General features: G+C 49.4%; 1 protein-coding gene across 1 annotated transcript in view; it reads left to right on the forward strand.

Annotated features, from left to right (window-relative positions):
* The window catches only part of Wwp2 (WW domain containing E3 ubiquitin protein ligase 2), a 125865-nt gene extending 101916 nt beyond the window's left edge, over positions 1-23949 (forward strand). Inside the window, exons 9-24 of the mRNA XM_057753764.1 lie at positions 82-171; positions 6116-6290; positions 10517-10571; positions 13478-13559; positions 14410-14538; positions 14924-14999; positions 15232-15303; positions 15493-15581; positions 17630-17789; positions 19050-19183; positions 19494-19634; positions 20118-20238; positions 20780-20884; positions 21789-21885; positions 22050-22122; positions 22219-23949. Of these exons, the coding sequence (XP_057609747.1) occupies positions 82-171; positions 6116-6290; positions 10517-10571; positions 13478-13559; positions 14410-14538; positions 14924-14999; positions 15232-15303; positions 15493-15581; positions 17630-17789; positions 19050-19183; positions 19494-19634; positions 20118-20238; positions 20780-20884; positions 21789-21885; positions 22050-22122; positions 22219-22318 (1699 nt within the window). The 3' untranslated portion in view covers positions 22319-23949. The remainder of the gene's footprint in view (positions 1-81; positions 172-6115; positions 6291-10516; positions 10572-13477; positions 13560-14409; positions 14539-14923; positions 15000-15231; positions 15304-15492; positions 15582-17629; positions 17790-19049; positions 19184-19493; positions 19635-20117; positions 20239-20779; positions 20885-21788; positions 21886-22049; positions 22123-22218) is intronic.
* Positions 23950-26274: the final 2325 nt, after the last annotated feature.

Raw genomic sequence — 26274 nt, forward strand, 5'->3', positions numbered from 1 at the left:
CAGTGAATGCCTTCCGTCCTGCCTGGGACTGTACCTTTCAGGTGTGTGTGTGTCATGCCTCCCCTTGGTGTTATCTTCCAGATGGGAACAAAGAGAACTGCCCAACGGACGTGTCTATTATGTTGACCACAATACCAAGACCACCACCTGGGAGCGGCCTCTTCCTCCAGGGTAAGGCCTGAGACTCTGGAATGGGTACCAGGGATCTCCCATGGGGGATTCTATCACTCCCTTGCTGTCTCAATCATACCCTGTCTTTCTTTGCTGGCTTTCCCCTCCTTCCACTCTCCCCTGTCTCCAGCCTGTCCTTTACTTCACATGCATTGTATTGGACCCGACTCATGGCAGGGCCTTCATTATTGTGTGATAGTCAGTGCTGACAGGGCTGCTGAGACCTGGAGACAGGTCTCAGGAAGCCTCCTAGATCTCGGGGTCTCCGTGGCCTTACCTTTCTCTTTCCCCCTCTCTCTCTCTTCCTTCCTTCTTCTTCTTTTTTTTTTTAATGATTTGTTTATTTACAATGTTTACAGTGTTCTGCCTGCACACCAGGAGAAGGCACCAGATCTCATTATAGATGGCTGTGAGCCACCATGTAGTTGCTGGAAATTGAACTCAGAACCTCTGGAAGAGCAGCCAGTGTTCTTAACCTCTGAGCCATCTCTCAGCTTTCCCTTAGTCAGCTTTCTGTATGGAGACACCTTTATGAGGATTGGCAATTCAGCAGTTCAGTTCCTTTCTTTAGAGACAGCAGACAATTACCCTGGTTTGCGTTGGTCTCTCTCTCTGGTTTTTTGTTTGTTTGATTTTTTTTTTCTTTTTCTTTTTTTTTTTTGAGACGATTTCTCTGTGTAGCCATGGCTGTCCTGAAACTCTGTAGACCTGGCCTTGAACTCACAGAGCTCCACCTGCCTCTGCTTCCCGAGTGCTGAGATTAAAGGTGTGCACCACCATCACCTGACACCCTGGATCTCTTAATGACTTTTCCTATCCAGTCCCCTTAATTTAGCCTTTGTTCTTAGGATACGCTATAATGTTTTAAAATTTTCTGGAGTTAAATAGGGCATAGGGTAAGTAAGAAAGGTGGCCACGGACTGGGGAAGTGCTCAGAGATTAAGAGCACTGACTGCTCTTCCAGAGGACCTGGGTTCAGTTCCCGAAACCCATATCAGGTGACTGACTCATAACCACCTGTAATTCTAGCTCTAGGGAGTCTGATTTCCCTCTTCTAGACTCTGGGAGCAGTCACACATGTGCACACCTACACACATACATATAAATTAAAAATCTCTTTAAAAAAAAAAAGCAAAAGAAAAAGAGGAACAGGACTCAAAGCTGGAGAGATGGAACAGTTGGTAGAGTCCTTGCCAGGCAAGTATGAAGACCTGAATTTAGATCCCAGCACCTGTATAAAAGCCAGTGTGTACCTGTAAGCCCAACACTGAGGGACAGAGACAGGAAGATCCCTGGGGCTGGGGGCCACTGGCCAGCCAGTCTAGCTGAATTGATAGGTTCCGGTTCACTAAAATACCCTGCTTCAAAAATAATAAGGGGAGCAACGGAGGAAGACACCAATGTCAATCTCTGTCCTTTGTACATATGTGCATATACATGTGGCAGATGTGAACATGTACACAAATGTAACATGTATACAAATGTACATTTCCGTGTACAGCCTGCCCCCAAAAGCAGGTTGCTCCTAATTTCTCTGGGCTTGGTGAGAACACAGTGAAGTTCTCCAAAACCGAAGGCCGAGAAAGACTGTCCAAGGAGAAAAGGGGTTTGATTTCCTGTCTGCCAGGGATAGAACGTTCTTTCCACGTGTGTCTCCTAGTCTTGAGAACTTCGAAAGGGAATGAATTCTGCTCTCAGGAAAGACTCGGCCTCAGCCCACCTAGTGCAGCCGTGAAAAGTGCCTGCGTTAATATGAAGACCATCCTCCCAGTGTACCTAGGGGAAGGATGGTGCCTGTGGGGCTCTGGGAAGAGCCAGGCAGTCCCCACCTCACTGTCTGGCTCCACAAATTTCCACAGGCGGGCTGCTGTCGCTCCAGTTTCCAGCAGAGCCTTGGGTTTTCCTTTTCTTCTTGCTTTCCTGGGAGTGGTGCTCCTCATCCGTCATCCCTAGTGCTCGCTCTCTTTCTACTTGGACTTGACATCAAGTGAAGGCTACCAAAGTTAAACATTGGCTTCTTAGTTTTTTTTTTTTTAATTTCCACATTTTATTGTGGGAATGGTGGAAATTTTTATACTCTTATGGAAATTTTCAAGTATAGAAAATGGGCTAATGAGCCTCACATAGTCGTAGCCAGTTTTATCTGTAGCACGAGTTGACACCTTATAGCAGCATGTGGGTGAAATCAAGCCCTCCACCCATCTTTGTAAATATTTTCTGGGAACATGGCCATATTCATTTGCTAACCACTCTCCTTTTTCTTTCCTTTTTTCTTTCCTTTCAGTGCTAGGGGTTCACACCCAGTGCCTTGGGTGTGGTCGCCATGGTACCTCTGAACCACACTGAGGTTATGGGAGGGTTTTTTGTGGCTGGTTAGCTGGTTGGTTGGTTGGTTGGCATTTTGTTTTGTTTTTGAAACAAGGTCTCTCTGTGTACCCCTGGCTGGCCTAGCACTCAGTATGTAGCAGACTGGCATCCAATTCAACATACCTCTGCCTGCCTCTGCCTCCTGAGTCTAGAGCTAAAGCTGTGTGTGCATCACCACATCTGCCCCAAATGTTCCCGAATCTAGAGCTAAAGCTGTGCATCACCACATCTGCCCCAGTGGTCCCGAGTCTAGAGCTAAAGCTGTGCATCAGCACCTCTGCCCCAGTGTTCATGAGTCTAGAGCTAAGGCTTTGTGTGCATCACCACATCTGCCCAGTGGTCCCAAGTCTAGAGCTAAAGCTGTGTATCACCACATCTGCCCCAGTGGTCCCGAGTCTAGAGCTAAGGCTGTGTGTGTGTCACCACATCTGCCCCAAGTGGTTGGGTTTTTGAGACAGGCGTCTCACTCTGAAGCCCAGGCTGTTCTGGAACTCACTTTGTCTCTTTAAGTAATGAAGGCTGTCCATGAACCTTTAGTGATTCTTTGCCTCAGTCTCCTGAGGGCTGAGTTTATGTTTCTAATGGTTGCTTTTATTTTTCAGTGGCATAATCAAGTAACTGCAACACAGACTATACCAGAAAGTTTTAAACATTTACTTTATAGAAAACCTTTTCAGTCTGATCTGTAACCCTCATCCACTTTCCTTGGTTTTCTTGGTTTAGGTTATTTTGAGGCAGATCATATACGTTATCATTTACCCATATTTCAGTACACACTTCTAAAATATGTCATTAGCCAGGCATAATGGCACATACCCTTGATCCCAGAGCACTTGGGAGGCAGAGGCTGGTGGATCTCAGTGAAGCCAGCCTGACCTGCAGAGTGAGTTTCAGGACAACCAGAGCTACGTAATGAGATCTAGTCTTGAAAAGACAAACAAACAAAACAAAAACAAACAACAACAACAATAACAACAAAAAGTCACTAAGGTAAAACCTCCATGTTGTTAGTATTCGTGATGGTACATCAAAATTACAGAACCAGACCACTTCATAAGCAGAAAAAAAAAGATTTATTGGGGCTCAAATTGCAAAGGCCTTCTCAAGGTGGTGGGGAAACAGAGAAGCCCATTTGTATGGCATCAGGGGAGGGCCTGAGCTGATACATACTGTCCGTATTGATCCAGAACTAGGTGTTTTGTGGTTGACCTTTCCGGGAAGCTTAAGGAAGGTTCAGCTTTTCTAGTAAATGGAAACCTTTGGGCTTGTTTGCCTGGTAACGGTCCTTCTGTTTACCTGACCAAAGTTCTGTGTAGGACTGCCGCCAGGACTGCCATGTTGGCTGAGATGGGGCTTTGGTCCTGGCAGTTAGCAGTTTTTATTGTTCCATATCCTCCAACACACAGCCAACGTTTGTATTTCTCTAAGTGTGTCACAGGTCAAGCGTTGACTTAACAGTGTGACTTGCACTTTTAAACTTTAGAACAAGAATGCTGTAAAATGTACTGTTGCTGTCTCTGAACCCTCTGGTCTATAGGAAGTACAGATGTAAAATGTACTGTTGCTGTCTCTGAACCCTCTGGTCTATAGGAAGTATCGATGTTGTTTGGGCTTTCCTTTCCTTTCTTTTCTTTCCTTTCCTTTCCTTTTCCTTTTCCTTCCCCCTCTCCTTACCTTTCTTTTTCATTTCCTTTCCCTGCCTTTTCGTTCGTTCTTTCATTCCTTCCCTCCCTCCCTCTCTCCCTCCCTCCCTCCTTCCTTCCTTTTTTTTGAGACAGGGTTTCTCTGTGTCATCCTGGAACTCGCTCTGTAGAACAAGCTGACCTCAAATTCAGAGATCTTCCTGCCTCTGCCTCTCAAATGCTAAGATTAAAGGCATGTGTCATCATTCCTAGTTGATGTATAAACATTGATCTATTGAGTATTTTGGAAGAGCTAAAGTAAATATGGGGTTCTAAGAATGACTAGGGTCTTACTATTCATTACATATTACGATGGGACACCAATCAAGCTTTCTTCTTTCTAGGACAGGGTTTTTGTGATTAGATTTTTCTTTTCTTTGTGTTTTTTTTTTTTTTTTGGCAGACTCTCATGTAGTGCAGGGTGGCCTCAACCTTGTTATACAGCCAAGGCTGACATCAAACTTCTGATCTTCCTGCTTCTGTTTCCAAATGCTGGGATTCCCAGTGTGCACCGTCTCACCTGGTTAATGCAGTTTTGGGTCTCATGAATGCTAGGCAAGCACTCTACCAACCTAGCCACAGCCTGGCTCCCAGGATACTTTTAATATTCTCATGGGAGAAGCTCGTCTTGGTACCTAACACATGGTGGTGCATACCTTTAATCCCAGCACTCAAAGACAGCGGCAGGTGAATCTCTGTGAGTTCAAGATCAACTTGGTTTTCATAGTGAGCTTCAGGACAGCCAGGGCTACTTATGAGACCCTGTCTCAAAAAACCAAAATGAAAAGAATTGCCAAAATGGAAATACGAAGTATCCAGATTAGCAGGGCCCACATCCAGTGCTCAGCCTGGAAAATGAAGAGTGACCCACCCAAGCCACATCTAATGGAATCTCAGAGTGCCAAGAAAGATGTTGGAAGCTTCCAGAGGGGAAAATAGGGTACATAGAAAGGACTGGGAGTTGAGAAAGCCGCAGCAGCAGTGGAGTGGGCCGTCACAGCAAGGATGGAAAATAGCTTCCTTCCCATTGCTTTAGCATTCCTCAAACAGGATGAGTTTCAGAAACTCGACTTTGGAGCCTTTATGTGGGAAGTACTATGTCACTTACTTCAGCAAATGAGAGCAAGCCGACCCAGAAGAGAGGCTGGGTGCAGCTCCCAGGGTACCCAGCCCAGAGTCCATTGAAAGCCCCGTCAGGAAGATGGGGTGAGACGACTGTGACAACAGTGGGGAGCAGAGTGTTGTGGGCGTACAGGAGCCTGCATTAGAGGACGGGTGTGGGAGACGCACAGTGAAGGAAGTAATGACGTCAAGAGATAGTCTGTCCTTTTAGAGAAATAAATCACAAAAATTCAGGAGCCAGGAAGATATCTGATGTCAAAGCCAGCTTGATCTACAGAGTGAGTTACAGACTAACCCAGAGTACATAGTAAGACTCTCTCTCAAATACAAACAAATCAAAACCCAGTCTGACTTAGGCTTTGTAGGGACTTTATCAGCTCATGTGATGAAAAATTCTAGATGCCCTGACTTCTAATGAAGCTTGGATCTTGTGTCTAAACACTATAGCCCCAAACCCAGCTTTTCTTCAGTGTTTGTATCCTGCTGTCTACTGGGCCAACCTCACTGTGCAGCTGAACAAGTGACTGCTTGCTCTGTGCTTTCTACTCAGGTTCAGGAAAGATGGAAGACTGTTTTCTCCCCTAGAATTTCCCAGAAAATACCCTGAGGTTCATCTTGATTGTCCTAGTAGGCAACATGCCTACCTGTGGCCCAGGCAACTAGTCAATTCCTTATAAGACCTCCTAAGAATATGTTTAGAATTTGGTGGGATAGGGTCGTGGGGCAGCAAAGATGGTGAGGTAGCCGTCTCAGCATGAGTGCCTTGTTTCCAGGTGGGAAAAACGCACAGACCCCCGAGGCAGGTTTTACTATGTGGATCACAACACCCGGACAACCACCTGGCAGCGTCCAACCGCTGAGTACGTGCGCAACTACGAGCAATGGCAGTCCCAGCGGAACCAGCTCCAGGGGGCCATGCAGCACTTCAGCCAAAGATTCCTCTACCAGGTGAGAGGGCCAAGGCCTGCTAAGCCTGGGTGACTCCCTGCGCTTGAGCCTTTGCAGATGCACTCACTCTGCAGTGCTGCGACATTACAGACCTCCCTCATGGAAGTGAGGTTCCTCAAGTCTCTCACTTAGTAACTTCGTGTGGTGCCTGGGGTCAGTGAACCAATGACCAATGTATCTGAAGCTGAGTTTGCCATAGTTCTTTCCGTTTTCGTAGTGGTCTTGGCTCCCAAACCCGGAAGGCCTGAGGCAGCTTTCTTTTGCCTTTTTTTTTTTTTTTCCAACTTCTCTATAAACTTTAAAAACAAATCTATGAAAAGAATCTTCTTTTCTTCTGGCCCAGACTTCAAGTTCTCTAATAGGTTGTCTAGGTAGGACTGGAAGAGTTCCGGGTTCTCTTCTGCTTGGTCTTTCTGCAGTTTTTCTTTTTGCCAGCCTCTCTCACTTTAGCAAGCCCTTGGGGTAGAAATTTGGAGAGGGAGGTTGTCTTAAGAAGTGAAACTTAAATACCAAATCCGTTTTCTTTCTGAGTATCGTGGAGCTTTGCTCTGCTTGGCTAGGGGAGCTGCCTTGTTCTGTGACTAGAAGACGTCTTGTACTGAAGAACTTTTTTTTTTCTGCCTGCGTAAAATGTCTCTGTTGGTTTTCTGCCGCGTTTGGTTTTCCCTCTCGTCTGCTATGGTGCCATGTCCTGGTTACAAGTAAGAAGGCTGCTTTCATACAGCTATGTTGGGGTTTGGCCTTGACCCAGGGTTTTACTAGGAAGACTAAGAACTGATACTGTGCTAGCGGCCCCCTCCCCACCCCACCCCCGCTCCTCCTCTTGCTGGGCTTAAACTGAGATCTTGTTCTTTGCTGCACTTTAGAGAACATGAAATATAGTTTAAAATGGGCGTCAAGGGCATCAGGATTGCTGGCTCCTGCCATCCCTTCCTGGACCGCCCTCCATACGCACCTTTTCCATGTTCCCTGGGTTACTGTTCTTGTATTTCGATGTTTTCTTTTTTCACTGCCTAAGGTGCGTTTGTTGCTCTGAATCAGCGTGCCCATATTTTTGCTCGCTTCACCCCTGCCAACCCCTTTTGCTCTGTGTTGTGCTCCTGCTCTGGTCCACTGAGGACACCAGCACAGTCTTGCACTAGCACCCGTCCCACAGGCTGCTGTTTAGGTGGTGCCTCTGTCTTCATTCCGCCTGTCCTCTGACGACTAAAAGAGGAAGTCAGGGTCTACACTACCAGCCCAATTCCTGGTGTGGACTCGGATTGTACCTTCCAGAAACAGATGGCTCCATCCTTCCCTCGGTGAGCCCTTGGACCACATCCTTGGGCACCTGGATTTTACTTTGACTCCATCAGGTCCATCCTGCAAACATGATGCATGCCTTCTGCTCTGCACCCTCTGGCCTTCCCAGAGTCTTTTCTGCCCTAGGCTGTGATGGCTAGACATTTTTATTTCTGAATTTGTATCTTAAAATATTACAGGGACCTTGTGCTTAATCCCAAAGGGACTTGAACTCACCTGAGCTTTCTGGCTCAAGGCATGCATCCTGGACCTCCAGCCCTGGGACATTTCCCAGTCACACTTGTGCTTCTGGTTATGAAGGACACTACTCTGCCCCTCAGAGTTATCTGCACTGCCAGGCACCAGTCCCCTTGTGCTGTTTGTCTGCTTTTCTGCCGCTGCTCTGTGTAGCACACTTGGAGCCTCCGGGAAGCTGAGGAATAGGGGCATTTAGTCCCCAGGGAAGGCATGGGGGTTTGCTTTGGGTTTTCTGGTCGTGACGCAAAGCTTTTATTTATTGTTTTTCCTTCACTTCTGTGTCCTTTCTTATGATTTGAGTTGTAAAATGTACCTTATGGAATAAATATCCAAAAGAATCAAATGATCCACTTTGGCTATGGACAGTAAAATTACTGTGTGTGTCCATCGGCTCTGATCTCCCATGTGTTCTTCAGTCTCATCTCACTCTTTCCTGTCTGTCTGTCTGTCTTCAGACTCTGGGTGTGGTGAGTGCAGTCCATGTGCTAGAAACCGGAGGGCGCCAAGGAAATTCAGTAGAGACCTGCTGTAATGAGGGAGAGCCAACATCTTAGGGAATCTGGGGTAGGAACAATGAAACTAAACATAACTAGCAAGGGTTAAGAAGAGGGTTGTTAGCTTGGTTCACCGGTCCACACCTGTAGTCCCAGCTGTTTGGGAAGCTGAGGCAAGAAGGAAGTGTGAGCCTGAATTTAAAGTCAGCCTCAACTATAGAGATTTCTTTTCAAGAAAGCGAAGAAGAGGCTGATGACTATTTTTGTTTCAATTTCTGTGCCATCAGTAAGGAAACTGCTAGAGCCTGGGATGTTTTATGCATTATCTATACATTCTAAAGAGCCTGAAGCATCAGATTTATATGCCAGTTGTCTCTTCTTTTTCTTTCTTTCTGTTTTATGTTTGTTTGTTCTGGTTTTTGTTTGTTTGTTTGTTTTTTGTTTTTTGAGGCAGAGTCTCTCTGTGTAGCCCTGGATGGCCTGGGCCTTGCTATATTGATAGACCAGGCTACTAGCATTGAACTCAGAGACCCATTTGCCTCTGCCTCCCAAAGTGCTGGGATTTAAGGTCTAAACCACCACACCTGGCTTGTTTCACTTGCAGGCTGGGCATGTTCTCAGTGGTAAGAGTATTCACTTAAGGTATGATCCCTGCATCCGGCCCCTGAAAACTGCAGAGTGATGCCTATGGCTCGCACTGACCACTGCCTTTGGCTTGGCTCTTATCTGATGGATGAGTTGTGTTTCACATCCACATTTGACTTCACTACTAAGCGGTGAAGGCTTCCTACACCTTAACTCTGAAGCACAGTTGAAGGAGTATTACTAGATTTCCAGCATTGAAGCATATCTGAATCGGGGTGGAGTTGGCAGTAACAGGCCCCAGACCCTAGGCCAGCTTCCCCAGCTTTGCACAGCTTCCTTTTTGCCATGTGGCAGGAGGCCCTCTACTGAAAGGAGCCCTGTCTCACCAAGGCGCCTATGGTTTCAAGACTTAAATGACTCTGTTGGAGCTTACTTGGAAGAGGAGCCTGTCTTGCCACCTTGGGAAGAAAGTTCCTCTGTCCCTTCGGTTGAGGGTAGAAGGCGGGTTGTGGTGGGGTTGGTTGGCATGAAGCACCATCAGTGTTTGTTCAAGCCCAGACTGAGCTCCATTCATCCTCCTGCTGGGGTGTGTGTGTGTGTGTGTGTGTGTGTGTGTGTGTGTGTGTGTGATCCCCAGATGGGGCCAGCCATGTCTGCAGCCTGAAGTCTGCATTTAGAACTTGATCCCTAATACAATGATTAAATTCTAGTAAATGAACTAGAATCGCTTGAGTGGGGGAGAGAAAGGAGCACAGTAATACTTGTTTCGTTTAGGTATGAAAAGTTTTCGACAGTGCACCCCTGCTTCCCAGAGGCTCTGAGAACTCTCCATCCACTGCTGCCCTTCCCCGGGGACCAGGAAGCAGAAATAGCTGAGGGCACTAGTGTAAATAGTGACCTGCCTTCCTGGAGCCCCTTCCCCTTCTCTTTCACCAGCCGCAGACAGGCAAAGGCAGAACACTGAGCAACTTCAGGTTGAGGCAGGGAAAGAATAAAGGTGCTTTGTGAAGGGAAGGAAAACATTCCTGGGGGAGGTGAGGGGCTTGGGGCATGAAAGTGCCCTCAGTCTGGGTGGATGCTGAGCTCCCAGGAGGGAGGTGGCGGGAGGAGGGCCAGGGCCCCAGCCAGGAAGCCCTGGGCGTGGGCAGGGCTTGTGGGAATGATTTCATTGGAAAGGCCTGCGGTATTTTTTCCCCTCCTGTGTGTGGTTCTTGGAGAAAGTTGGAGGTGGTGAGGATTTCAGTTGCTTTGGCTGTGTGGAGCAGGAGCTGAGCAGAGGCCGGCAGTGAGCTGGCGGGGAGCTTGCTGTGAGCCTGCCTGCCATGCTCAGGCCTGGCTTCTGGGGCCCTTGCCCACCATCCTCGGATCACCTCTAACCCCACTTGCTCTCCCTGGCCCAGCCCTCAGTGCTGCATAGAATTCTTTTTCTGGTTTTTCTTAAACAAAGACTCTAAAGGAGCAGATGCTATCTAAAGTGTCGCTGCATTCTCTCCTAAGGGCTAACATGTGGAAGTGAGTCTTTGGCTTTCCCAACTCTATTGATCCATTTATTTTTAACCAGAGTCTTCGTTTTCTTAACTTCTGTGTTCTGCTCTTTCTTGTATTTAGTCTTCGAGTGCTTCGTCTGACCATGATCCCTTGGGCCCCCTCCCGCCTGGTTGGGGTAAGTATTGAGTTCTTGGCCTTCTCTTTGGCAATCATCGCATTCTGTCCCCATCTCCTGCATGCGCTATCCCTTGGATTTTCGTATCACTTAAATGCGTGCTGAGGATACCCAGTTGGAGCGATGGCAGTGATAGAGCCAGTAGGGTTCTCCTGTGCCACTACAGTGGTCACCTGCCACAGCGAAAGGAGTCTGACTCCAAGAAAGATTTCCCCAAGCATCCACGGGACTGTTGTGTTTGTGTCCTGAGTTTCAGGGTGGCCACTCAGGAATCCACTGAATCCCACAGTCATTTTGACCTGTCTGATGTCCACGCAGGCTCTCCTCTGACTGTGACTCTGGCATAAGTGGCCTTCTTAACAAGTCTTCTTCTTTGCAGCTCAGACACCGGAGGACAGACAACAGCCTAGTTTTGAGTAGTGCCAGCTGCTTATGTCTGGTCTGTTGTGAACGAGACCACGGGCAAGCAGAGCTGCACACTGGGTATTGGTCTTGAGAGTGCAGCACTGCTAGTTAGTGGCTGGGGCTCCCTTGTCAATGGTAGCCACTTCTCACCTATCCCTGGGCTTTGGTATGATTTGCCAAGGGTTAAGGCCCAGGCATCCATTAAGGGTGAACTATCATGACTTGGGAGAGATTGCAGGCTTCATTGCTATTCTAGGAAGGAGTACTGTGCAAAAAAGTGTTATTAGAAATGGCAAGACTCAGGAAATTCTGCAACTCTCAGAGCTGGGCAGGATTTTATTCAACCTTCTAAGACTCTCTGATGCCAGAGGGAGCAGTCTTCACAGGAATAAGCAGGTATTGGGTTTAATTTTTTGGCTAGGGTAGCAGAAGACGGTAGGTGCTGATTTAGGTGCTCGCAGATGGTACTATGTGGGTGGGGAAGTGCCACTGGGATGCCGACAGTGTCAAGGGCATCTCCAGGCTGTGCTCCTTTGATGCAGACACAGCTGTTCCCTGGTAGTACTTTAAGAAGTTCTGTCAACTCCCCCAGAGTATCATTGAGCTCCTGTTACATTCCAGAGTGCCAAGAGGCTCCTGTATCCTGGCCGGAAATATTGATTAGTAAAAGCCCATGGATTTTTTTTTTCAGCTAGGAAATCCCCATACATACAAACAACTTGCCTGGCTCTCCAGTCCCCAATGTAAGGTTACTGGCACCCTGCGGATTAGTGGGTCAAATGTGAGAGTAAAACTTGGGGATCCTGACATGGGCATCAGAGAAAGTGCATCAGGCTAAACAGGAGTTGGCAGCACCGTATGGTAGCTGGTGACTGGAGTCTGGACTGGAGTTTGGTTGTGGCTGCACGGGCAGTCCATGCAACTCAGTCAGATGCACTTTCTTCTTTCTGTAGGCATTTTGCTAAATGAAAGTCACCAGGGAGAGAACTGTGGAGCCTGGGAGAGCTCACAGGTTCAGAGTGTGCAGACTTGTGAGGTAGGAAAAGAGAGTCAGTCATCAGAAAAGCAGAAGTGCTCCGTAAGTGAGAAAAGAACCCTTTAGGCTGGGCATGGTGGCGCTTGTCTGTAGTTGTAAAGCTGTGGAAGCTGAGGCAGGAGGAGTGCTAGAGTCAAAGAATTGGAAGAAAACACTGTGCCAATACAATGTTTGGGGCTCTGGGCTGAGGTCACCAGGACGGTGGCAGGGCTGCCTCCCCCAAATGGTAAGAAGAATGGAAAAGTAAGGCCAAAAGAGAATACCTTTAATGGTGAGCCTGCTGGTCTTCCATTTGCCTTGAGGTTTTAAGTGCCATTGTAGTTCTCCAAGGAGCCCCTATGGCTGCCCCTAAGTATTGTTTGGGGTGGGGGGGGGCGCATCTCCGGTTTAGAGCTACATCTGCTCCTGAGCAGCCGTGGCGTGTGACAAATGTTTCCAAGTCCATTTGTCCCGAAAACATGAGCTTCTGTGCTCACAAAGGCTTCCCCATCCCCACACTACAAAACTCTTACCGGAAGGCTGTCCAGGGGGTACATAGGCCTCCAAGCAGTAGCAACACAAGGCCAGTGGCCAAGGGCTCTGACCCACTGTATAGATCACCTTGCTTTCTTATTGGCCATGACTTTGACCCTTGACTGAGCAGCCATGGAGGATGCAGTTTACAACAATGGCTCCCAGCTGGGGCAGCCAATCCCTCAGAAACCTTAGGGTGGGGACTGGGGTAGGTGTGGGAGCTGCTCTCCAAGGCCAGACATACCCACTATCTGGGGATGGAAAGTCTGTAAAGGTACCACTGCCTACTGCCTCCTGCTCCCTCCTTTCCTTTCCTTTCTTAGCTTTGTGAGGGTGTGGTTGACGAAGTCTGTTTATAGTTTCAGTTGTGTAGAGTCAGAGACGAGACCTCGGCATACAAGAACTGTCCCAGCATGGTTCTAGAGGGGAGCAGGGGCTGCTGGTCTCCCCATTTCTTCCCCTTTTTAGTTGTTAGGTTCCTCTAGCTCCTGCAACTAATTATCATTGTTTCGTTACTGTACTGTGTCACTGTATGGAGTGAGTGCGTTAGTCTGCTGATTGCCAGGACAGACACAGCTCCCTGCTCAGGAACTTCCTGGAAAAGGTGGCCTGTTGAAGCTTGGAGCTTGCCTCTGGTTTTCTTCTACCCACCTTCCATTCCAGCCTGAGGGAGAGGAGGCAGCAAGATAGCCGTACTGCACAGCTGGTTCACAGGGTTGCCCATCTATACTGCCACACTGTCTTTCCATCTGACAGGGGTTGGGTATGGGTGTCCCCTTCCCCTGCCCTGCAACAGGAAAAGTCCCTTTGGTGACAGGTGTGACTGGGCCAGACTCTCTCCTCTTAGGTTGGTGATGGGAACAGAAATTCTAACTTGTCACACGGGCAGCAGGAGCCGAGGGACAGACTGTGTTAATCTGATTGCACTCTCTCCTTTCTTCTCCTGTGGCAGAAAAGAGGCAGGACAATGGACGGGTGTATTACGTGAACCACAACACGCGCACTACCCAGTGGGAGGACCCGCGGACCCAGGGGTGAGGACTCAGGTGGAGGGGCCATGAGGGATGGGGCAAGGGTTTCTGTGCAACTCTAACTGTGGTCAAACAGCCTTTGCATTTGCCTCACAGTGCTAACATTCAGGGACTGTGAACCTTCCGTGAGGATGCATAGCAGTCTACTGAGAGCAACACATTTTTCTTTGGGCACAGGGACATGGGAGGAGGTTGGGCAGGCACTGAGAATTGGACTGTCAAAAAGTTGAGGGCACTCCTGCCCCTCAGAAGTAGGGCAGGAAAAAAAAAAGGGAAAGAAAAAAAGTAAAATTTAAGCCAGGTGGTGGTGACTCACACCTTTAATCCCAGCCCTCAGGAGGTAGAGGCAGCCAAATCTTTGTGAGTTCGAGGCCAGCCTGATCTACAAGAACTAGGTAGGGTCCAAAGCAACACGGAAAAACCCTGTCTCGAAAAACCAAAGAGAGAGAGACAGAGTGAGAGAGAGATAGAAACAAAGACAGAGAGACAGAAAGAGAGCGAGCGAGAGGAAGGAAGGAAGGAAGGAAGGAAGGAAGGAAGGAAGGAAGGAAGGAAGGAAGGAAGGAAGGAAGAAAAAAAAGAAAGAAGCAGAGTAGGGACACTTGGTATGTGATGATCATGCAGGCTAATGTCACCCACCCTGGACTGGCATTTTAGCCCCGTAATAAATGGCCCCCTTTTGCACATGACCTGTTTTCTCACAACTTAAGTCTTGCCAGGTGTATATCCTTGAGGTGCCCCTTCCCCTGTGGAGGGCTCTGAAGAGCCTAGAGAAGGCAAAGACAAAGTAGGACTTTGGGGACCCCAGCCTCTAAGCACATGACAGCCTATAACCCCTCTTCTGTGTTTTTAGGATGATTCAGGAGCCAGCCCTGCCCCCAGGGTGGGAGATGAAATATACCAGCGAGGGCGTGCGGTACTTTGTGGACCACAATACCCGCACCACCACCTTTAAGGATCCTCGCCCAGGGTTCGAGACTGGGTAAGAACCTTCACAGCCACCCACAGCCTTGTCCCCCAACACAACCCCAGTCTGTCCTGTTCAGCAGGCTGGGGAGGAGGGGTCTCTATGTGTTGCGCTAATCATTGCCCTCTAGTGCCAATGTGGATGTCATCACTCAGGGATGGGCCCGGGGCCATCCTCCTTACCCAGAGCAGGGTGTGGAGGTGTGTGACCTCTAAAAGTGAGCAGTGTGGCATTTTCTCCACGAGTCTTTCCTTTCAGTGGCAGTCACTCCTTCTGTGTCTCACTTTACTCCTCTTTAAATTCACGGAGCAGACATCCACGTTCCCTAGGGCTCTCAGAAATGGACTGCTTGTTTTCTGAGAAATCACACAGGTTCCAGCACATCCTTTGCTCTTGCCAGGACAAAGCAAGGCTCACCTGGTGCCTATGACCGAAGTTTTCGGTGGAAGTATCACCAGTTCCGGTTCCTCTGTCACGTGAGTCCTGCTTTTGGGGCTCCCATGGGAGTGGGGCTGTTAAGTGCTGTCAGCTGGGTCTCCCAGACCCACCTAGCACGGAGGGTGTGTCTTAGATGGGTGCAAGATGCTTGCCCAACTCTGAACTGCTTGTCTCTAAGGAGTAGTCTTCTAATCCTGGGCTATGGGGCTGTGCTGTCACAGATGGGAGAGCCCATTAAGCCCCAATTGACAGTGTTCCTTTCCTTTTCAGTCAAATGCCCTACCCAGCCACGTGAAGATCAGTGTTTCCAGGCAGACACTCTTTGAGGACTCTTTCCAGCAGGTTAGAGAGTATTATTGATGCTGGGATCCTGGGCCAAGCAGGCTTCCTCCCACCACCTAACCCCACCTCAGGGCGTAAGCATTGGTGACTATATCTGCTAGACAATAAGTCTTAGCATCCCTTGCCCCCACATCCCTGCCTGCTGTGCTGGGGTCATGGGCAGGATGGCCGGATGCCCTGTCTCCCCAGATTATGAACATGAAACCTTATGACCTGCGCCGCCGGCTCTACATCATCATGCGTGGTGAGGAGGGCCTGGACTACGGCGGCATCGCCAGGTGAGCTAGGGTGCCCAGAGGGCTCTACTCTACCCCATGTCCCCTGGCTGTAGGGCCCATGGCTAGAAACCTCCTCCATGCTGTTCTTCATCCCCTGCATCAATAGGATGGGCCGTGTGTGATACTGAGAATCATCTCTTGGGTTGGGGATGTGTCTCAATTAAGTTAGGATGCTTGTCTAGTGAGCAGGCCGTGGGTTCGATCTCCAGCACCACATAAATCAGGCCTGGCAGGGAGTTCACGTCTATGGTTGTACCACTTGAGCAATAAAAGCAGAAGGATTAGACATTCAAGGCTGTCCTTGGCTACATAGTAAATTTTAGGCCAACATGGGTCTCATGAGATCCTGTCTCTGAAAGAAAAAGGTGGAAAATCTCCTGACAAATGTCTGGCTAGTCCCAGTGAGCCATGAAGCAGGGTCAGGCCTTTAGCCCTTTGGTTACTAGATGATAGGGGTGCTGAAGGATTCTCGAGGAGGGACGTGATGTTCGGTGCCAGCCTGTGTGTCATTTTTTTCTACTTACAAAGCAACCTGTCAAGTTGTATCAGTGGGCCATAGGGTCTGTGGGTACCCGTTAAAATCAGCTCTCGGCTTTCCTTTTTCCTGAGGCAGCCAGAGCAGGTGAAGTCAGGTTTCTCAGAGTGTATCTGATGTCTCTAAGCAATCCATCCCCTGCTGCATCGTGTGCACCAGTCAACAAAGTCCCTTAAAGAACCCAAAGCACTGTGTTACCTTCACCCCACAAAAGTTAGCAGGCTGTTTGGCAAAGCATCGCCTTGGACGACAGGCAGAGGGCCCTGGCAGTGAGAAGGAGCGTCTTGGCTGTGGTGACCTCTTTTCTGCTGACCTTGTGGTGGGGGGATATCTTCCTGCTTGGCATTGGGCTCATCCACCTGTGGTCCTGTTTGCTGGTGGTGTACTCTTCTTGTTGACCCCATCCTATGAATGGATTGTTCTTTTTTCGTGGTGACTTCCCCAGGCTGTGCTTGGTGGGCTTCTGGTGTGGCTCCCTCCCTGTGTGTCTCTCTCTGTGTCCTGCCAGTGGTTTTACCCTATGGTAGGTTACGTCATGCTGTTCTACCACAGGGTAGAACCACGGACAGGATACCGGGACACCCTCTACATCGAAGGACTTCGTCTACACAGCCACAAACAGACCAGCAGCCAGAGGCTGACCCCCTTGGCCCATGTTCCCTGTTGGTTTAGCTCAAGCCCTAAAGGACCCTGATTTCTGGCTTATACTCGGGGTGTAGATAGATGCTGAGGCATCTATTGGGTGGTGTCAGTCGAGATGAATGTGTCCAAGTTTGGGATAGGGTATGCCGATGGGTTCTGGGGTGAAGGGAAGGCAACATGCAAGTGAGGTAGGTACCTGTAGAATAGCTAGAATCAATGAGGTTCCTGGAGGCTGAGTGGATCCCAGAGCCTTCAGGGATGGGTTTTGGAACATGCAACTGTCTGTGTATTCTTCACATTGCATTGCATACCAGGTTGGGTGCATACTGTCATAGAGCAGAAATGTCATTGTAATAAATGTGTATATTTATGATTTCATTGCATTTATTTGTTTATTTGGGGGCATAGATGTATGTGTGTGGTTCTTTTGGCCCATATAACATGTGTGAAGGTCACAGGACAACTTATGGGGATTCAGTTCTCATCTTTTACCAAGTAGGTCCCAGGGATTGAACTCGGGTTGTCAGACTTGGATGCAAGAGCCTTTATCTGCTTACCTGTCTTGCCAGCCCAGTCTGTAATGTTGTAGTGTAGTGCCTCTGTATGGTACATAGCCCCACAGGGTACATGGTGGTCCTGCGTATGAGGAGCCCCTTTGCCACCAGAAGCTCTAGATACTGTAATGTAAATGTCCTATGGGAGCCAACACGCACCCACACAGGTTTTCCTGAGTGCCACCTTCAGGTGCTAATATTGTTTTGCTTCACCCAAGAACTGGGATGGGCTGGCGCTCTGACCTCCCAGGACACACACGTTCAGATGGTCTGACACAGCAGAGGGCTCCATTGTTCTGTCCTCTCTCCTCTCACAGAGAGTGGTTTTTCCTCCTGTCCCATGAGGTGCTCAACCCTATGTACTGTTTATTTGAATACGCTGGGAAGAACAATTACTGCCTGCAGATCAACCCAGCCTCTTCCATCAACCCTGACCACCTCACCTACTTCCGCTTTATCGGCAGATTCATCGCCATGGTAAGGGGCCTGGGATCTCTGAGCAGGGCAGCCTCTAAGGAGGCAGCAGTGGCATGAGCTGCAGACCTTAGGGATCAGGACCCTGCCCTCTGTCTAGGACTTGCCATGACTCTCCTCTTCCTCACACGATTTCTAAGCGAAAATTAACAAACAAAAAGCAAGGTAGTTGTGGAGAAGTGAGATACTTTGCAGTGGCCATCTGGGGCAGTTACAGGGTTTCTCATGTGACTTACTACACAGAAGCCCAGGGACTTCACCTAGGTCCATTGGGACTTACAGGGTGTAACTAGGCCAAGCAAAACCCTAACTGTCTGCCTGCTGCCTCTCACTTGGGGGAACTGCATCTTTCATGAGCCACAATAGCAAGGGGACCTTTGGAAATATCTGCCTGAGACACAGCCTTCTGGAAGAGAGTTAGGAATCAGCATGGGCTTAGGTCAGAGCCATAGTGAACTGGCTGCTGCAAGGCCAGGGGCCTTCCCAGCAACTGTAGTCACCTAGAAGTACAGGCTCAGTGTAGCAGTGAAGAGCGCCGTACCGCATGATGACCCACACTGAGCAGGGGCCTGCGAGGCTGTGCTCTGACTACGCCCCAATGATAGCTTTTCTTTGTTGATGTCCTGAGTCTTACCCCCACACATTCCTTTCTCTTGAATACCAGGGACCTAAGGCTCTGTCACTAAATATGGCCATTCCCATCATCTGGAAGTTCTTGTTAAGTGCTGGCAATGGCTCAAAAAGTGGGCATATTCTTCCTGGGTCTAGAGACCTGCCTGGCCCAGCAGCAGACAACGACAGAGCAGCCAGACTCTCAGACTGTTACTCACCGCTGGCTGCCAGTTCTCGCCAGCCTCAGTGTCTGCATTATTCTTGGCCTCTTGTGCCACCCGCTCAGAGTGCCAGTGAGTCGGACTAGAGCTGTATTGAACAAGTTTTCCATGGAAGTGGGGGACAGGCCTTTGCCCAAAGAGGGAGTGGCCTGGCCAGTGTGCTGGGCAGACAGTGGGCCTGCTTTGCCCATGCCTGTGGCTTTCAGGGTGGGATGAGTCTGTCCATATGCCCAAGTCAGAGAAAAGTACTTGTTTCCCATGCCTCCCCTTCAGCTAGGGCAGCTAGCTCCCAGGGAGTCCTTTCAAGGGGAGAGCAGCTGGCTCCCAGGGAGTCCTTCCAAGGGCAGCTGACATCCAAAGCACTCCTGAGTCTGCCTCAGGTGCTGTCCAGGAAAGTAAAACCCTTCTGCTGTGCCTCTTCCTTGCCCAGGCTCTGTACCATGGAAAGTTCATCGACACAGGCTTCACCCTTCCTTTCTACAAGCGGATGCTCAACAAGAGACCAACTCTGAAGGACCTAGAGTCTATTGACCCCGAGTTTTATAACTCCATTGTCTGGATCAAGTGAGTCCTGGCTTGCCCTGCTCTGAAGGAGCTGAGCTCTGATTGGCCAGTTGGCACCCTGACCCTGATTTCCTCTACTAGGAGATTCCTGGGTGCTTACCTGGCCTCCCCAGGTCTATAGCGATAGAGCTTCTAGGTCCCCTGTTCTAGATTCTCTCTCTGCAGCAGAAAATGCACCAAGCCACTGGTCAGGGTTCCTGGCCACCTAGTGAGTTTCTAGTGCCTCTCGGGTGCCTTAGTAAGAGGTCGAGCAAGTCAAGGGTAGGCCTTGGTAAGGTGGACATCTCCCCCCTGGCCTCCTGTGTCCCAGAGAGAACAACCTAGAAGAGTGTGGCCTGGAGCTGTTCTTCATCCAGGACATGGAGATCCTGGGCAAGGTGACAACCCATGAGCTGAAGGAAGGCGGCGAGAGCATCCGAGTTACAGAGGAGAACAAGGAAGAGTACATCATGTGAGTCTCAGATCCGGGGAGGGGCATGTTACAGAGAAGGGGCATTTACCCTGTTTTTGTACCATCTTTGACCAGGCCCCGTTATGGGGCCCATAGTGCCCACAGACTGCACAGGTATCCTGGCTGTATCTGCCTTGGTGACATAATGACTTGAGCTGTGGACCTGGAGCCTCTGGTTACCAGCTCCGGGTTGATCTTTTTGTATTAAAGAGGCTTTCCAGCTGCAGGGAACTTTTTAAAGAATTATAAAGCTTAGATGTTACCATCTCTCCTGACCCAGAGGATTTCTGTGTCCAGTGAATTTCAGTCTCTGGCTCTCCACTGCGCATGTACAGACTTCCCGTCCAGTTTCTTTAGGCTGTTTGCTCTGTTCCATTAAACCATGGAGTTGTTACTTGTGAGGTTAAGTCTGAGGCTCAGCAGTTAAAGAATACACCAGGCAGGGCGGCCTGGGCTCCTTCAACGGCTTGTCCTTGGTTTTAGGCTGCTGACTGACTGGCGATTCACCCGAGGAGTGGAAGAGCAGACCAAAGCCTTCCTGGATGGCTTCAACGAGGTGGCCCCTCTAGAGTGGTTGCGATATTTTGATGAGAAAGAGCTGGAGGTGGGTGCCAAAAGTTGTGGGCCCTTGAGTTCAGGTCTTTTAGGGTGTCCCAGATCTGTGATGTACGTCCACAGAAACTCACCCACCAAGTCCTACACTTCAAGCTAGAGGCAGCAGTGTGGGTAGTGTCGCCTGGATCCTCAGCCCTAACTTCTCTGTGTATAGAGAGCAAGGACATTAAAATTTCTGAAAAAAAGCCGGGCGGTGGTGGCACGCCTTTAATCCCAGCACTCAGGAGGCAGAGGCAGGTGGATCTCTGGGAGTTCAGGCACGCCTTTAATCTCAACACTCAGGAGGCAGAGGCAGGTGGATCTCTGGGAGTTCAAGGCCAGCCTGGTCTACAAGAGCTAGTTCCGGGACAGGTTCCAAAACCACAGAGAAACCCTGTCTCGAAAAACAAACAAACAAATTTCTGAAAAAAGTAGCAGGCTAACAGAGTTTGGGAGTCGCGTTATAGTGGGAGGAGGCAGCACCGTCTGGGCGTGAAGCAGTGCCACGCGGAGGGCTTGCTGCGGGCTTGCTGACGTGTCCCTCCCTACAGCTGATGCTGTGCGGCATGCAGGAGATAGACATGAGTGACTGGCAGAAGAACGCCATCTACCGGCACTACACCAAGAGCAGCAAGCAGATCCAGTGGTTCTGGCAGGTGCGTCCTGGGCTCTGTGTCCCCCTGTTGAGCTAGGGGTAAGGTTCTTGTCAGGGATGGTTACCAGTTACCCAAAGGACATGAGGCCTACCTAGACCCCAGATTCAAGGACCTTTCATCTTTGATCTATTCTTCCCCTCCCAACTTGGAGAAGTAGAGGATAAACCTATCTCTGGGCAGGATAGAGGTTATTGTAGCTATATTGTTGCCAGTTTGCATGACATAGGTTGTCAGCAGTCAGCAGTGGCTGGGAGCCAAGGGGACCTGCGGCCAGAAAGTTCAGCTGCAATGGCTGTGTAGTCTCCTCCAGTCAGATGGGGTAAGAAAGGAAGGCACATGTGTCTAAAAAAATACAGCGAGCCCATTATCTTGAATTGAATGTCTTAGTCCTTTTATATATGTGGATTTTACAGCTGTTTAACAAGGAGAGTGTGCAGTGAAAAAGACAGATATAAGTATCCCTATATGATGTGTGTGTGTGTGTATTTGCATGTAAAGTTTTTGTGGAGGTGTAGTTCACATGGCATGCAATTCATCATCTTAGATATCTTGAGGTGTTCAGGTCAGTGGTTTTAACTCCTTCATTGTGTTGTACAACCAACAGCATTATTCAACTTTACTACAGTTTATTTCCCCAAAAAGAAACCCTGTTTCCACCAAACAGCTACTCCCAACCTTAGTGTGTCTTTAAAAGCAGACTTGGGGAGAGAGTGGGGAATACCCGACCCAGGATGTCCCTGAGACTCATGGACCTTTGTGAGACATTCTACAAACACCCTTAGAGATGGTCCCTGATTGCTGTCTGTCTCCCCTTCCTGGTGTGGCCCCACCTGGCCTAGATATGTCCCTGCTGAGGCCTGAAGTGCTGGGCTAACGGCACCCCTGACGCCTTCTGGAATTGCAGGTGGTGAAGGAGATGGACAATGAAAAGAGGATCCGGCTATTGCAATTTGTCACTGGAACCTGCCGTCTGCCTGTTGGGGGATTTGCCGAACTCATTGGTGTGTTTTTCCTTTGTCCTCCTTGGGCCTTGGCTGGGGGTGAGGACAGCTCAGGCATTGCACGGGCCATACACATCTTCCTGGAGTTTGGGGAGGGAAAGGGTCTTGTTTTGGGAAAGGCCATCTGTGCTGACAACAAAGTAACACCTTGCCTTGGATGACAGGGAGCAATGGACCCCAGAAGTTCTGCATTGACAGAGTTGGCAAGGAAACCTGGCTACCCCGAAGCCATACGTGGTGAGTTTTCTGGAAGCCAGCAGGCCGGGAGCCTGACTGGTGGGGGCAGGACACTGAAGCCCTGGTCTCCCCATGCCACCCTTCTATCTTTTACAGCTTCAACCGCCTGGACCTCCCGCCCTACAAGAGCTATGAGCAGCTGAAAGAGAAGCTGCTGTATGCTATCGAGGAGACCGAGGGTTTTGGACAGGAGTAGCCAAGGCTGTCCCTCCCATACCCTCCAGCACAAGTAGTCCTGAGTCCTTTCTGCCTGAGACGCCATTGGCTGCACAGCCCTTGGGAGGCCCCTTTGGATAGTGGCCCTGTATGGGTCCGTGCTTGGATCATGTTGGTGACTGAAGAGTCTGACCCCAAGAGGCCCTGTGGCCCCTTTCTCCTACTTGATGATGGCAGTCTGGAATAAAGCCCCCTGCCACCTTTGACTTCATCACCTGTTGCAAAGTCAGAGGGCTGCTCTTCTGCAATATTGTCCCCTCCACTAGGACCAATTCTGGGTGTGTGTGAGTGTGTAAGGGAATGTGCCCTGCCTCAAAGGGCTGCCCCAGAAGCTGGGCCTCACATGGTAGGTGAAGAGATAGGCTGTGTGGCTTGGCTGCCTGGACCCAGAAAGCCAAGGATCTTTGCCAGCAGAAGAGGCTTCGCTTCCGTAGACCTTTCCTGGAGTCTGTGTGGAACAGGCCTGAGGAGAACAGGCCTGAGGAGCAGCTCTGTGTCAAAGCTGTCTTTGCTGTGCTGCCTGGTGGGCTGCAGCCCAGGGGACTGAGCAGGAAGCACTCAGTACTACCAGTCGGTCTCTTCCTAGCAAGCAAAGAGTTAAAGAAGTCACCACCTGTGTGTCAGTGGGAAGAGACAGACTCCCCGGACTGTCTTGTGACATAAATTGAAGTATATTCATGTATAGGGTTGCCTTCTGTTTTATTTGAGTATGCCGCTATCACCTTCTATCAAAGAGCTGGTGCCCCAGGTGTTCTGGGTCGTTGAGGGGCTCAACCCTCTTGATCCAATAGCTCCCCCGACAGCTGCTCCCCTCAGGAACCCGCTTAGCAGTTCCCCAGTTCAAGAGGCCTGGCTCTGCGGCCCAGTGCATCCCTGCCACCCTCAAATCCTCTGCTGACAAGATCCCTTTGCTAGACCAGGCAAGGTCGGTTAGGACCAGGTTGATAATACTGTCTCTCAGTGGCTTCTGGAGCTCATAGTGGCTTAGGATGGGGCACATCTCGGCCGCCGAGTGTTTGTGCTATTCAGGCATGAGGTAAAGACACCGGTTGGATTTATGGCACTCTTGACAGCCTCCCATGTAGGTCCATAGGCCTCTCTGGGGTTTCAGAGCAGTTATAGTGGTACACTCCCTCATGCAGCCTCCCTGCACATACTAGCTCTGGGGTACCCCAGGCGTGCTCTCAAACCAGTCACAGGAGCCTTCTGAGGACAGTCCCTTTCTGCCTTCATCCTTCCTCTAGTACAGCCTGTAACCCCCCCCCCCACACACACACACACACTGCACATGCTGATTTGAGTGGCTCCGCTTACTGCTGCTCACCTTTCTCTCCCATGCAGTCTCTTGCCGTACTCCCCATGCGCATCACAGAAGCTGCTCCATACTGGGTGGGGGACCAGCTGCCAGCAAGGTCAGGAAGCATCAGATTCACAGGTGTTCATGGGTGTCTGTGTGTGCGTGCATATGTGTGCATGCGTGTGTGTGTGTGTGTGTGTAACTGAAGTGTGTACAGAAAGGCCTGTGCTAGCTAGCACCAAATTGGTTGATAGATTGTTTTGTAATGCCTGCCCCTGCCTTGGTATTGCCAGTTTCTTGTGCAATAAACAATCAGCAGCCGTGGGTGGTGTCGGTGTGACTGTTTACACACACTCTTCTGGGAAGAGGCTGCCAGCCCCACAGGTCTTCCAGAATCTCCAGGCCTTGCTGCCTTGGGGGAGTTCAGGTACCATTAACCAAGTAGCTTTACTTCTGGGCTGGATGTCTGGGTACCAGTAACCAAGGTAGCTTTACTTTTGGGATGGGTGATTGGGTACCAGTAACCAAGGTAGCCTTACTTCTGGGATGGGTGATTGGGTACCAGTAACCAAGGTAGCCTTACTTCTGGGATGTGTGATTGGGTACCAGTAACCAAGGTAGCCTTACTTCTGGAACAGGTGGCAAGTTTTTCTCCGGAGGTCACTTGCCTCAGCCCAGGTCGCTGTATTACTCTCTTAGCAACAAAATCGTTCCTTTTGGATCAGAAGGGCAGAGATTTGGGAAGGGCTGTCATTCATTTAGGAAGTGGCTCAGGTTGCATGAGTCCCATGACAAGGGATTCCTTGATGTTGAATTCAGGGAGGGTCACACCTTGGTTTCCCACACAATTATTTTGACAGGTAAAACTTCCAAGATGGAGCTGGGTATAGTGGCACATTTCCTACAATCCTGGTAATTGGAAGGCTGAGGCAGAAGGATTGCTCCACGTTTGACGCTAGACTACATAGACTGCCCCTGCCTCCAAAAGAGCCGAAGCGGGTAGAGAGATGACTCGGTGCTCTTTATTGCCCCACAGTGGACCCAGATTCAGTTCTGGTGGCTCACATTGCCTATAACTCAAGTGCCAGAGGATCTGTCACCCTCTTCTGACCCCTACAGGCACCAGGCACAAATAATACACATTAATACATGCAGGCAAAACATGAATACTCCCATATCACAAGACTTTTCCTAAAAGCCAAACAAGTGTGGGCTAGACCACCACCTGATGAGTGGGCACATTTGACATTGAAATGACTACACGTTCTTTGGTTTGGTTTGGTTTGGTTTGGTTTTTTGAGACAGGATCTCTTTGTGTAGCACTGGCTGTCCTAGAACTTGCTCTGTAGACCAGGCTGGCCTCAGACTCAGAGAGCTGCTTGCCTGTTCCTCCCAAATGCCAGAATTAAAGGCGTGCGCCACTACAGCCCAGCTAGTGACTGTCACATTCTAATCAAACTGATAACAGGAAGTGGAGGCTGGCTCCTTAAAGTGTAATGGCTAGTTCACTTCCTCATTTTACTTTCGGGAGCAAGAGCTTGAAAACTTTGTGCTTGCTAAACATGCAAAACCCAGGTCTATGTCCTTTCAAAGGCTTTTTTCCACTTGATGGGGAAACACCATACTTTGATTAAAAATTATTGGGGAACATTCACATGGTATACATAAGCTTCATAGTAAGGCTTTTTGTTGTTTTGTTTTCTTACACATGGTGGCGTCTAACCCAAAGAATCTGTGGTCTAGGTTTTAAAGCAGGCCATTTTCTTCTGTTTCATATGGCTTTATTGTGTTTATCCCCAGAGAAGGGAGGTGTAAATTAACTGTGCCATTTTGAAAGTCCCAGGTTGACTTCTCTCGGCTTTAACTCTCTGTGTGTAGGGAGGGCGTGCACATGAGTGGGGGTGCAAAGGCCTGAATGTGCACAAGCCGAGGCCAGAGCAGGTGTCTTCCTCTGTAGCGCCCCATGGTTACTGCTTTGACACAGGGTCTGTCATGAAGCCAGAAGCTGTTTTGGCTGAGCTGGTTGGCCAGCAAACTTCCGGGACCTGCCTGTCTCCGCCTCTCAGTTTAACTGCTGGGGTTACAGTTATGAACAAGTAACAAGAAAAATCCCAAAACAAATCAAAAAATTCTGAAATTTGTATCCAATTCCCCCTTCCCCCGAGCTCCTGGGGATCACCATTTTACTCTGTGTCTACAGTTCTATGTCACATAAATGGAATCTCGGTGGTTTTCTTTTTGCGATCGGCTTGGGTCACTTGGCATGATGTTCTTGTTTCTACAAAGAAGATATTCAGATGAGTAGAGGATGTAACTTAGTTGATACTGTGTTTGCCTGATATTCACAAAGCCCAGAGTTCAGACCCCAGCCCCAATAAACCAGGGCCGGTGATATGTGCTTATAATCCCAACACTTGGAAGTGGAGGGGGGAAAATCAGAAGCTCAAGGTCAGTCTTGGCTCTATGGTAAGTTCAAGACCAGGCTGGGATACGTGAGACTCTGTATCAAAAAGGGGAAATGGGCCTGATGAGATAGCTCAGTGGATAAAGACTTGAGTTTGATTTCCCAGAACCCCATGGTGGAAAGAGAAGATGAGTTCCTACAAGTTGTCCTCTGACCTTCATACCTGTGCCGTGGC

This window comes from Chionomys nivalis, chromosome 21 (genome assembly GCF_950005125.1).
Source record: "Chionomys nivalis chromosome 21, mChiNiv1.1, whole genome shotgun sequence".
Lineage (NCBI taxonomy): Eukaryota > Metazoa > Chordata > Mammalia > Rodentia > Cricetidae > Chionomys > Chionomys nivalis.